Source organism: Hoplias malabaricus, chromosome Y (assembly GCF_029633855.1).
Source record: "Hoplias malabaricus isolate fHopMal1 chromosome Y, fHopMal1.hap1, whole genome shotgun sequence".
In the NCBI taxonomy this organism is placed as follows: domain Eukaryota; kingdom Metazoa; phylum Chordata; class Actinopteri; order Characiformes; family Erythrinidae; genus Hoplias; species Hoplias malabaricus.
Genome location: NC_089820.1, coordinates 50,161,960 through 50,174,715, shown reverse-complemented (window position 1 = coordinate 50,174,715; position 12,756 = coordinate 50,161,960). Strand labels below are relative to the sequence as shown.

Sequence of the window (12,756 nt, the reverse complement as noted above, 5' to 3'; positions counted from 1 at the left end):
TTTTATGCAGAATTTAGCCGCAGGGCTTATGTGTCCTGGCTTCTCTCGTGTAGTCCATGTTTGTGAAAATAGCTTCCTGTCCACTGAGACTCCATACTAACAGCTTCTAGAGTGATGCTATTGGTCAGCAAAGGATGCGGCTACAGCCTTTATCAATCACACTTCCTGTTTCTGCAGCTCTACTAAGCTTCTCTCTCCTTCCCTCCCTCCCTCGTTATTTTCTGTGAGTCAGTGTGCAGCCTGAATGCAACGTGCTCCGGCATACTTCACCACTCAATATCCAACGTCAAACCCCTCCAACAGCGCCCAGCTTCCTGGAGCCTCCCTATGCGTCCAAACACAAACATACCACACACCCATACACTCAACACACTCACACACACTGTGTGAAAACCTTTACCCACGTCACTGCATGCTCGTTAAACACCTGGCCTTCAACACTGCAGCTCTGGACAATAAGTCCCCTGGTATGACTTTTGGGTTTTTTGCATTTTCTTTCTCTCTCTCTCTCTCTCTCTGTGTATCTGTCTGTCTGTCTTTGTTTCTCTGTCTGTCTGTCACTCTCTCTCTGTCTGTCTGTCTCTCTCTCTGTCTGTCTCTTTGTTTGTCTTTCTTTCTCTCTCTGTCTGTCTGTCTGTCTCTCTCTGTGTCTCTGTTTGTCTGTCTCTCTCTCTCAGCTCCACCCCTTTTCTCCCCCTCTTCAGTCAAGTGTGCTGCTGCCACCGCTACACACTGACTCATCTCGGCCAGGTGACGAACACAGTTAAATTATTCAGCACTGGATGCGTATAGAATTATTGAGTGCACACAAGATGGGGCCATGGCCTCTGTGAATGAACTTTAATGTATGACATGTAGAATGATATTGTGTAAGTGCGGCGCGGTCTATAGGCTGGATGAATGAGAATGTGTGACTCATCACAGACGGGTGCGTGCCTGCGCTCTATATGTACTGTCTTAAGAAGCCCTGGAAGAAAACTTTTTAATCAGGATTAGATTTTGTTCCTGTAATTGCATTCACACAGTCTGCATTGGCATCTGTCTCTGCTTTATAGTGGATGACTGAATAAGTTTGGGAGAAGCAAACAAAAGGTGTTGAGTTTGTGTTAAACGTTCTCTCTGAATAAACATGGTGCATATTAATGACTCTGACCTTGTATAATTTATTTTCATAATTACAAATGCAGTTAAATTAATATAAAGAAAAATGTTTGGGAAATAACCATGTAAACGTTTAGCTTTTTCCCCTCCCCTTTTTAAATGTGCAAACTTCAAACTGAATGAATGAACTCCTCAGATGTGGTTATTTAAGTAGTTTTCTTTCTTTTTCTTTTATTTAGTTTTTACAACTCGAACTATTTTGAGTTAGTTCTATTTTTTATTCCTACATCTGAAGCAGTCCAGTGTAGACAACATTTTCTTCCTTTTTACTGGATTTACTGACAATTATCAAATCGTTTCTTGTATGAAAAATTACACCAGAGAGGTTTTGAAGATAGAAAGTGTTGCTGCAAAGCTTTTTTTTTCTTGCCGCAGAAATATATAGCAATCCATAGCTGCATACCTTTTTAGTAAGAGTGAATTTTCTCTTCCAGTTCAGGCGCGGTCTCTTTTCTCTTTCATTTTATTAAGGCATCCATCTTCGAGGCTGCAGTGAAAGTTTCCCATTGGCAGTAAAGTGAGGCTGTCTGTCTCCTTTTGCTTTAGCACCAAGTCTGCTTTGCCTTTCCTGTTTTTTGGCTGTTATGAAGTTAATTAAACTGAAATAAACACATTTATTTCAGTAGACCTTTGCTGAAAAAGAAATGTCCAAAACCAAAATGTAAAAAAAAAAAAAAAAAAAAAACTAAACAAATGATTATTGAATTATTCATTCTCTAGTGTCTGTTGTATATTTTGTTATTTTTTGTTTCTTTCTCAGGACCTAACCTTTTAGAAGATCATTCTGGAAAAGCAGAGCCTCCTGCCAAGAAGCCGATCAGGAGGAAGCTTGCCGTGTCCCCCCCGAAGCCTGGCTCAGATGGGACGGGACCACTGCCGTCTCAGTGCACTCCAGCCCTGCAGGAGGTGCTGCGGCAGGAAGGGATGTTTCCCCTGCAGTACACACCTGAACTGCAGAGCCCTATAGCCCATAAATCCATTGACCCCAACTCCACCTTCGAGGTGGGCAAGGATGAGCAGGAGCCGACCCTGGCCAACGCTACTGTAATCCTGTCCCCCGGACCCTCTGAGCCCCCTGGAAATTCAGGTCTAAGCCGGCTCCAAGTGCTAAGAGCAAACAACTGCAACGAGCTGCACAAAAGGTAAGAGACAAGCTGAATAAAGTTTATCTGAGTACGTCTGTTTCTGCAGAGCAGATCTACACCTTGGAAGTACACAGCCATTTTTCACATCACTAATGTATAAATAAATATGATAATATTAATGTAAATATGACGTGTGTGTGTGTGTGTGTATATATATATATATATATATATATATATATATATATATATATATATATATATATATAAATATAAATAAAGGGCATTTATTATAAAAATAATAATACTTTTCAGTGCAAAAGGACAGTTATTAGGGTCTGAAGCCTACCAACCCACAAAATGTGAAATATAACAACCCAGTCTGGTTCTTCATAATACTAATATTTAAACTTGTCTAATATGTTGATTTCTGGATCTTCTTTTTCTTTGTTTTGATTTTTATAGACTGGAGATCCCATCCCTCCTCGAGCTGCGTCGATCTAAACCATCTTATATGGCCATGACGTCAGCAGCACAGGGCAAACGCAAGCTCAACAGGTGAGTGTTCACACTTTTTTATTAGTATATATATTTTAATATCTACAGTAGAATGCATCTATATCTATAGGTAGTTGTTGCTGTAGCATACTGGATAACACTGATATTCTGCTCTGGTTATTTGTGGGTCAGTTCCCAATGAGAACAAGCACACTCCACTATACTTAGAAGTGCCATTGGACAAAACTCTTAAATATACATTCACCTACATCCGTAAACATGATTACAGTTATACGTCACACTGGATAAAACAACTCACGCTCTGTGTTCCTTCTAGCACTGGAAAAGAGATAGGGCTAGACAGCATTCAGGGTGCTGCTGCCCCCAAACGAATAAAGCGGGATCCATCCAATATCATCCAACCATTTCGCGTCCGGCGTTTTGAAGGTGAGTCCAGTGTTCATATATTTGCTATACATCTGCAGGACCTGTGCTTCTCCCCTAGCTTAGCTTTTCCACTCTTTGGGACATTCCACCCATTACAACACTATTAAGGTCTTGGAATGGAAAGCCATTGTCAGTTCAGCTCGTCAAAAACCCTGGCCCGTACTTCAGATGTGATTGTCCCTTCTGACTTCCTTTGTGATTAAGACTTTATATAATTTGTTACGTTTGTCTCAGTGCAAATGAAGTGTTAGGGCAGGACCATCTGACAGCTGTTACACTAAGTGTAGTGCTTGGCCAAAAAGGCCCCAATCGCCTCCAGTTCCCACTGACTCTTGCAGTCGAGTTCTCTCACATCAGGCCTTTCGATCATTATCCCTACGTCCCCTCCCTCCTCCTGTGTATTTATACGCTTGGAAGAGATTTTTGTTTTTCTTTCCCCCTCTAGACTTTGCCCCGTAATGATATCCTTTATTAGGTGCTCAATATACTGATGAAAATGTGTTGTTAGTTTATATTGTTGGGGGGGGGGTAAATTGGCAAGGGGTCAGATGTTTGAATTACAGACAAGAATTACAAAACATAGCTTGAAGGCCTATTTTTAGCTTGAACACGCACTGCTCTTAACACATGTGGTCGTTATTGTTTAGCATTTCAACTTTAGTTGGCCTGCGTAGTGGATAACAAACATTGTTCCATACATTTCTCAATCAGCCAGTACCAGTATTCAATACCACTGCAACGTCAATAAACCCACACTACACATCTTCAAAACAATTAACATTAACACTGTTAGACATAGCTTTAGAGGTCTGTTTAATATTACAATTAAATGATACAAATTAACAAAGCAGTCATGTGATTTTTTTTTTTAGGTACAATGCCATTCAAGGATTGTTATTTATTTTTATTATAATTTTTTAAATAATTAATATTAAGGTTAAATTGAATAAACTATTTAATTTATTTTTTTTATATAGAAAAGAATGTTCAAAGTTTAATTCCTGACTGTTCTGTACACTGAGTAATTTGTTTATAGTGTAAACTACAAAAAAAAGTCTTTAAATGTCAGGTGTTGGTATTTTGGAATATGCCACAATGCTATATTAATTATTTCACATCAATATCAACCTGGAGTTTTTAATAGTACATCTTTGGAAATGTAATTTGTTTTATTCTTTTCATCGCCCCCATTTTTTTCTTAATATGCTTAGACTACGACTGGCGCTGGCATCATTAGTCTCTAGCATACGGATACGTTTTCAGAGTAAACAACAAAACACTAATATATCTCGCTCTGGGAAAGAGCGTCTGCCAAATGCTGTGAATATGAATATCCTCTTTCTTTTCTCCTGTGTCCAGCATCATCGGAAAACGAGCCGAGAAGGAGAGTAGTGCGCAGCATTTCCGAGGGAAACCTCCATCTGCTGGGCTCACGGAAGTCCAAAGCATCCTTCTTCGGCCCTGCTGCCCTCTTCAAGAAAGTCACCAAGAGGATGTGAGATCTCTCCACCGCAACCACTTAAACCCACACACACGTCTCCTAAAGTCTCATGCACTGATCTCTCTCCCACACACACAAACATATACACACATACATCTCCCTTTCTGGACTTTGTGAGGAGAATACAGGAGGCGAGACCTTGCAAGGGTGTAAATACCAAGATTTAAACTTGAAGATGTTGTAGTAGTGAGTCATAAGTCTTTTCTTAATGCTATTAAAATAATTCCCATTTAAGTTGAAAAGTTTTTTGTACAAAGTTAATATTATTTTATGTTTTTACTGATGCTAAGAATCGTTTAAACACCTTTGGTTTTATATGTGAATTCCTTTTTAGCTCCATTGTCTTTGTGTCAGTCGTCTATGTGTACGTCTCTTGCAAGCCGTTTTAATAAAGAGTACTGTGCTCTTTCTCTACATCTGCAGCTGTGTGTTGGAATGAAAATGTGTCAGAGGCATAAGTCAAGCAGAACAGCTTTTCTGCAGAGAACTTCCTTTACATTGCAGATGCATGGTGAAAAAGTGGACTTGTACATTTTATTTTATTTATTTTTACTGTGTGACAGGGCAGGATCATTTGACTCACAGTGAGGGTGTCAGTGTCCAACAGACCGTCATAATTACTGCTACCTACACCACCAGTGTTAGCAAAAAAAAGTTCATGAGCTCATTAGAAAATCAACAAAAGGAGTTCACTGCAGCAGAGCGTCAGTGCTGCGCTGACCTCCTGTGTTTCTATGGTTTCCTTGTGCGTGAAGCAGTTTGCCTTTAGATGGAATCATTTGTTAGGCTTTGTTTTTTTTTTTTGTTTTTTTTTTCGTTTTTTTTTTTAATGTTATGAATAGTAAAAGTCTGAGACATGAATTTAGAATTTGTCACACATGAATGTGAAGGACCACATGCATCAAGTTCTTCCTCTGTATGAGGGGTGCATTATATGCTTAATAGATATGAAAATCACACTTTCAGTGCAGGGGTAAATTGGTTTGGGGATGGAAAGTGCACGCCAGCCTAGGGCTTAACAATAATTCAATATCGATATATATCACAATACATAGTGTTTCAATTACAATGATATGTTTTTAAACCCATTTCCAACATTTAAATATAATTATTTAGATCTGTCACTGACTCATTACAGGGTGCTGCCATCAATTTAGCACTATATCTATCTATCCATCTATCTCTCAACAAAGCCAAGAGGCTTATGTTTGAGGGTGATATCAGGTTTCTTATTTGTTCTTGAAGATTTTCAGAGTATTTTATCATGTTTATATTGATATCGGTATTATATCGTATCGACTAAATTTAGAAATATACCGTGATATACAATTTGTTCGTATCGTCCAGCTCTACACCAACCTTAAATCTCAGTAAATATGGGAAAAGATGAGCCACTCTGATATTCTGCAATGATTTTAGGTCTTTTTTAAAAAAGACCCCGGAACTGTGTTCACTTGAGGGAAAGGGTTTTAAGTAAGAAGTCATGGTAAATGTTATGAAGAAATCTCCAAAATTCTCAAAAACTGTCACGCTGGACAGGCCCTTGATGCTGTAAAGCTCCTAGTATTGATCAGCTGGTGTTGAGAACACTGTGACTTAAAGATTCTCAGACTAAACAGTAACACGATCCAGTCGGTTAACCCTCCTGGGCTGCTGCTTTCATATTCCCGCTGCCAGACATCACAAAAGACTGATGTTGAACATGCAATCGGACACCTGCCTCCCTGCTCATCGTCTCTGTTTAAGCACCGATCTCCAGGGCAAAGTGTTATGCCCTCGGTGGCTTTGGAAAAGCCTTCCTCACACTTTGATATTAGTTTCACTACATTTAGCTTTGTCTGTGCCATCATTGTGATGCTTTGTTTTGCTTTGCTTTAAGACAGTTGCTGCAAAGCTTTACTGACACATCTCCTTTCTCTCCATCTTTGCTCTATCACCTTCCATCACGCTCAGTCATTGACACGAATCTTCAGTAAAGCTTTTTTTTTTTCCCCTCTTTTTTTTCTGGAAAGAGGGAGGTCTCCACCAAAGTTTATTAACTTCCTCTCGGCCAATGAGGTGGCTGCCGTGTTCTGCGCAGCGTCCAATGACGACTCGCAAGAGGCTGGAGGTGGATGTTGCTTAGCAACTGCAGGTAGAATCTAGGATCATGTTGAAGTCATTGTCTTATCTTGGTTCCATGTGAGACCTCACATGTATATAGCAGGGTTTTCTGATAGAAATGACAAATGCAAGATAAAAAAGGGCCACTGCTGAACTGTTAGGTTGAGACGCAAAGTTGTGTGGTCCTAACTTTGCGATGGATGCAGAGAGGAAGCCGTTTCCAAGCCCCAGTGCCAAATCAGGGGCAGCAGAAGCCCCTTACACTTCTGTCATTAACAGGAGCACGGGCCATGTCTGTCCTATGGCTTTGGTCAGATCAATGAAAGCCAGTCCTCGCCGAGATTAGCACTAGGCCTCTCTATATCCTTCACAAATGCCGCTGAAGGGGTCACTAGCACTTTTACAAACATGCTGTGTGGGCGAACATCTGTCTGAAGGGGAAAACTAATGCCATTGTTGATAGAACATGCTATTCACTCATTGTGAATCACATTATATAAATAATTAAGTCATACGCAGGAGTTTAGGAGCCCTGGAAAAACGACACATTTACTGACAGTAAGTGGAAATTCATGTTACTGCTTATTTGACAAAGAAGAAAATATATTTACTGCACATGCCAAAGCTTACAAACGTACATTCTTTTTGTTATCAGTTTTATAAGTTTGTTACCTGCATAAATGTATATAATAAAGATAGTGCTTACAGTTTTAACTTGACCAAAGCCCATATGAGGAGGTGGGATGAGTATGGAATTATGTTCTGTTCACACTGATGAAGGATGCCTCTGTTTCCTTGCATTTTGAAGTGAGTTAGATGTTGCATGTTGACTTTGTTGCATTTCTAAACAGTATCATTGCAGTCCATATGTTCCTCACATGGAAATGAAATGCAAAACACAGACTATTTTGAATTCATTGTTTTCTCAAAGTAAAAAAAAAAGCCCAATTACATAAACCCTTCTTTTATACTGATATATACATCCACACAATTATTGGCAGAGGTAAATTTGAAAACGCTGTGCTGATGTAATATATTTTATTCATGAGTAATATATTCATTCCGTAAATTCAGTGCGTCAGTCTTCGCAGTGTAATGTTTGCTTCATGAGCTGATGTGTGTAGCGAAGAGGAGATGAGGGAGCTTTTAGTCTGGTGAAGTCACAAAAAGGATATGAGAATAGAGAGAGAGTGAGAGAGAAAAGAAACCCACAGAAAGTCTTTTGAGGGTTTTTTCAACTCCGACTACGCCAAACTGTTCCCATGACAGGTGAGTGGCGGAAGACACGCTCTACTCCCACACGCAGACGTAAACAAATGCGTGTAGCGCCTCCCACTATGCCACACACACACACACACTTTCTTTCCCAACCACCTCCAGCCAGAGCGCAGCAAACATGGCATCTTTGTCCCCAGCTAATTACACCAGACTTTGATAGCCAACACTTTAGAGACCTCCAAAGACCAGCCTTGAGCACTGCCTGCTCACCCGGGCCATTAGGCTTCACATTGTATTGCATCTGTTTTCCAGTCCTCTGACACATGATGCTATAATGCTTTAGTTAGGTTTTGACTGGGTGTAAGGTCTGTCTGCCCCTGAATGCTGAGTACCATTAGTTTGGGATTCATTGCACAGTCAACACCACTAGGCTTAGTTTATAATGCACGTAGAAGACCCACTGTGTTCCTCATGGAATCTTTATCTATTCTTTTAAGGAAAAACTGAGATATGTATGTGGATCCTTTCAGATAGAAGTTCGGCCTAGTGGTCTTAGCGTTGGCCTTCAAACCAGCCAAGACCTAGAGTTCTAATACATCACAATTTGCTTCAGTCTCTGAGTGGGTTCCAACCATTATGGGGTTTTAGCAACTGATGTGACAGACCTGGACAGTGATGTTGAATCAGGGGCAGTACAAAAAGAGACAGCAGTTGACATCTTTTGTCACTCTCCCTGTGTTGGCATCATGTGTGATTCTAAAGAGTTCTGCTAACTGCTAATGGAGTTCAACAGAGGATTTGGAGGCATGAAATAGTCATGGATTTTTTTTGGTGTCAACTTAAGATTTTAAAATTTGAATGTATGCTATTTAGCAATAATGTTTATGTTTTGCCTTTCTCAAACTCAAGGACACTTTCTATAGGAAGTTAACTAAATTGAATTTCTACTGAAATTAACATCTTCCCTTAGTGTTCTCCCTGTGTCTGTGTGGGTTTCCTCCGGGTCCTCCCAAAGTCCAAAACCACACGTTGGTAGGTGGATTGGCAACTCAGAAAAGTGTCCGTAGGGCTGTGTGTGTGGCCCTGTGAAGGACTGGCGCCCCCTCCAGGGTGTGTTCTCGCCTTCCGCCCAACGATTCCGCTTAGGCACTGGCCCTACTGTGACCCTGAATTGGATAAGTGATTACAGATAATGAATGAATGTCTTTCATTTACAGAAACACCCTCTCCTATTCTAGCAAGGGTTTAGATTAGAATTCTTTAAACATGTCGCCACATTTAGAAATCTCGCAACATGTCTGAGGTTTTGATAATTAGTAAATAAATAAATAATTGAAGTCTATATCCATAAAATTGGGTTACACTGAAGAGAGTGAATGTCACTGATTACTACACTCCACTAATATTTAGTCACTGACTAGTTTTGGAAGTAGATCTTCCTCCAAGAGCATTACTCATCACCTATGTATGTCTGTGCATGTCCACATTTTTTTTTTTCAGCCGTGGTCCTAAACACTTCAGACCGGACTGTGTTTTCTCGTGTTCTCTCTTTACCAGGATTTGTTGGAATGGCATCTACTCAAGTTGGTTGTGATTGTAGGAGGAAACCCCTACAGACACAGTAAGAATACATCTGATCTGAGGTGAAAATAGAGCCCAGGACCCTAAGACTCTGAAGTTGTGTGGCAGTGACATTTCCTGTATCACCACATTGTAATGTGGCAGCTCACCCAGGGGTGGATTGAAACAGGGCAAGCCACCAACAGAGCACTAGAGAAATACTACAAATACACAAAAACAACCCTAACTCTGGAAGTTAGGAACACCGAGACTAAATGAAACACAAGAGGAAAACTTGAGATGTCAGGAGAAAACTGATCAGCTCAGAATTGAGCAAAAGAAAACAAAGGCAAGAGAGCGTCCCAAAACAAAAGGGAGGAACAAGATGAGACAAAAGAAATTAAAGATAGAACACAACTTATTTCTAATTATTTATTTATACTAAAAAAATGTAAAGAAAAGATAATATTGAATCCCAGGAGAAACCAAAGAGAAAGCTCTGGTGGAGAAGAAGAAGATAGAGAGACCCAGGAGAAAACTCAAGAGCCTTTACCAATTTACCGGCCAGACTTGCCTTGGACCCGACGCGAATCCAGAATGCGTCGGACAGTGTACGCCGGTGAACCAGCTACCATGCGTGGAGCCGGGGGTTTAGAGGTAGACGCAAGGGTACTGCAAAGTACAGGCTTCAAGCGTGAAACATGGAATGTGGGGTTAATACGCTTGGAACAAGGGAGGAGCAAACGATAAGAGACCGGGTTCACTCTGCGGAGGATCTTGAAAGGACCCACATAACGCGGAACCATCTTCCGGGATTCAACACGGAGGGGTAAATCTTTGGTGGATAACCAGACCTGCTGGACCTTCTCTTGTCTGCTGCTCTCTTTTGGACTGTTGAGGCGGCCCGGAGGGCAATTCTGGCTTTCTGCATCGTCAAACAAATTGCTCAGCAGCTGGGACTCCTGCATCAACCTCCTGCTCTGGAAACATTGGAGAGTCATAACCAAACTGGCACTCAAAAGGAGACATACGCAGGGAAGAGTGCCATAAAGTATTGTGGGCGTACTCCGCCCAGATCAGGTGATCAGCCCAGGAAGACGGATTGGAGGACACAAGGCACCGGAGGGTACGTCTTGATTGACCCTTTCTGTTTGGCTGTTAGACTGCGGATGAAAACCCGATGATAGACTCACCGAGGCTCCTTGTAGTTGGCAAAAGGCCTTCCAGAACCTGCTAGTAAACTGGGGGCCCCGATCAGAGACCAAATCAGTGGGGAACCCATGGACCCTGACCACGTGCTGTAGCAGCAGTTTGGCAGTTTCCTTGGCTGATGGGAGCTTGGGGATCACTTTATGACTAATAGCTCTTTATTTCAGGCACACGTCTGACAGGCGGCCACATAGGACCGGACATCTTGTTCCATGTTAGGCCACGAAAATCGTCTCTGCAAAAACTTCAGGGTATGGATAACCCCTGGATGTGCAGTAAAAGGAGACATATGTCCCCATTGTAGAACCTCCGGCCGGACTGAAGTGGGGACATAGAGCCGCTCTGGGGGCCCCCCACCTGGATCTGGTTCGTTCTGGAGGGCATTTTGTATAGCTGTCTCCAGTGTCTGGGGTCAATTAATAATTAGTTAAAAACTAATAGTAACTTGCACTTAATAAAATGACTTCATGTAGTTTGAAATCAAATTGAGCTCAATTCAACAAATTTAAACAAAGTATTAATTGCAATTTACACAATTTTGGCTGAATAAAATTAGCTGGAATATGATGAATAGAATTTATTCATATTTTATGAGTAACACCAAAGATCAATTACATCAGAAAATGTAATAGGTTTTACTCATTGGGAGGTCTTTAATTTTAATCATCACACACTTTCAACGCATTTTGAAACTAATGGACACCAGCATTATTGGGTTCTGAACGTCCTTGGACTTCCCAAAGTGAACAGCTTTTAAATTATTAACAGCAAAAGAACAATTTGTATCTAAAATTGTGTATTTTGTTTGAGGCGCTCTTAAATGTGGGGACACGCAGTTCTAAGCTCCGCATTTTTAAGGTGGATCGGTGTGTTTGGGGGGATAAACGACAGTTGTTTGTATGTGGATGAAGTTTAACTTGTCTGTAAGTTTTTAATTCACTGATTGAATTCCCAGAGACACTCATTTGTAACTCGAGGTGTTTAGTTTGTAGCACTGTCGCTAATGCAGTTAGCCATCTCCGGAGTTTGGAGGCATTTCCACCTTAAGAGATCCGAAACCGCAAAACCATGGAGCAGGAATAGACCAATCCTCATTTCTGTTCGTGGTTTTCAACGTTTGGAGTTCTTTTCTCTGTCTAAAACAACACCAGATGCCTCTGCTATGTGCAGGGAGAGAGAGACCTAGCAGATAACTGAGGCGGTTTATTTACAAACACTGGTGCTTCGTTTGATTAAAAAACAAAGTGTTTTTGTGATTACAATCCTGAATTACGGTTTTAAGAAGCTGATGTTGTGCTTTCTGTAGTATGTATGTTGTTTCATGTGTCTGTTGACAGTATAATGAAGCCATGACAGGACGCTCAGTCTCTGTCAGAGTACTTTCCAACGGTCATTGCAGCTCTAGCGCAATCTTATTTAATACACAGAGCTGCGTTTGAATACAGAGTTCAGCAAATTAGAGGAACACTGCACACCACCAAGTCAGAGGCAATGATTCGTCTGTTTACTAAACATTTAACATTTTTCGTATTATGTTAGCATTCCATACTCAGTATATCTGAATGCATGTTTTCATAATATTGTGTAGGAACACCTAGCTACATTTGTTTTTATTTTTAATCTCTTTGGTTTTCTGCTAAGTTTTTTTTTTTTTTTTTTTATCTTTTTCCCAGTCGCATTTTCTCTTTTCGCGCCATATACCCGATGGTTTCTGTTAAAGTAGACCATTCAGATCACTCTGGATTTTTACTGCTGGTGTTATTTCTGTGTCAGAAACGCTGTTTAATTGCACTAATTTGTGTTTCTGACATTTTGTAGCGTTCGAAAACAGGCTGTAGCTGATATGGCTCGTAGTTTACTTTTTTTCTGTGAATCTGAATCGTAAAAAAAAATTTTATCAGGTTTTTTTAAATTAATTTAAGTTTTTTTTTTACATTTTTAGAGTGTAGTAATTAAATTTTAATATAACTCTGAATA

At 40.5% G+C, this 12,756-nt stretch overlaps 1 protein-coding gene across 4 annotated transcripts in view; it reads left to right on the top strand.

Moving 5' to 3' along the window:
- LOC136678928 (kinesin-like protein KIF18A) overlaps positions 1 to 5,066 on the top strand; it is a 31,442-nt gene extending 26,376 nt beyond the window's left edge. For all 4 annotated transcript variants that reach the window (XM_066657121.1, XM_066657123.1, XM_066657120.1 and 1 more), the window contains 4 exons: positions 1,922 to 2,303; positions 2,709 to 2,801; positions 3,079 to 3,188; positions 4,548 to 5,066. In XM_066657121.1, coding sequence (XP_066513218.1) covers positions 1,922 to 2,303; positions 2,709 to 2,801; positions 3,079 to 3,188; positions 4,548 to 4,687 — 725 coding nt within the window. In that variant the 3' untranslated portion in view covers positions 4,688 to 5,066. The remainder of the gene's footprint in view (positions 1 to 1,921; positions 2,304 to 2,708; positions 2,802 to 3,078; positions 3,189 to 4,547) is intronic.
- Positions 5,067 to 12,756: the final 7,690 nt, after the last annotated feature.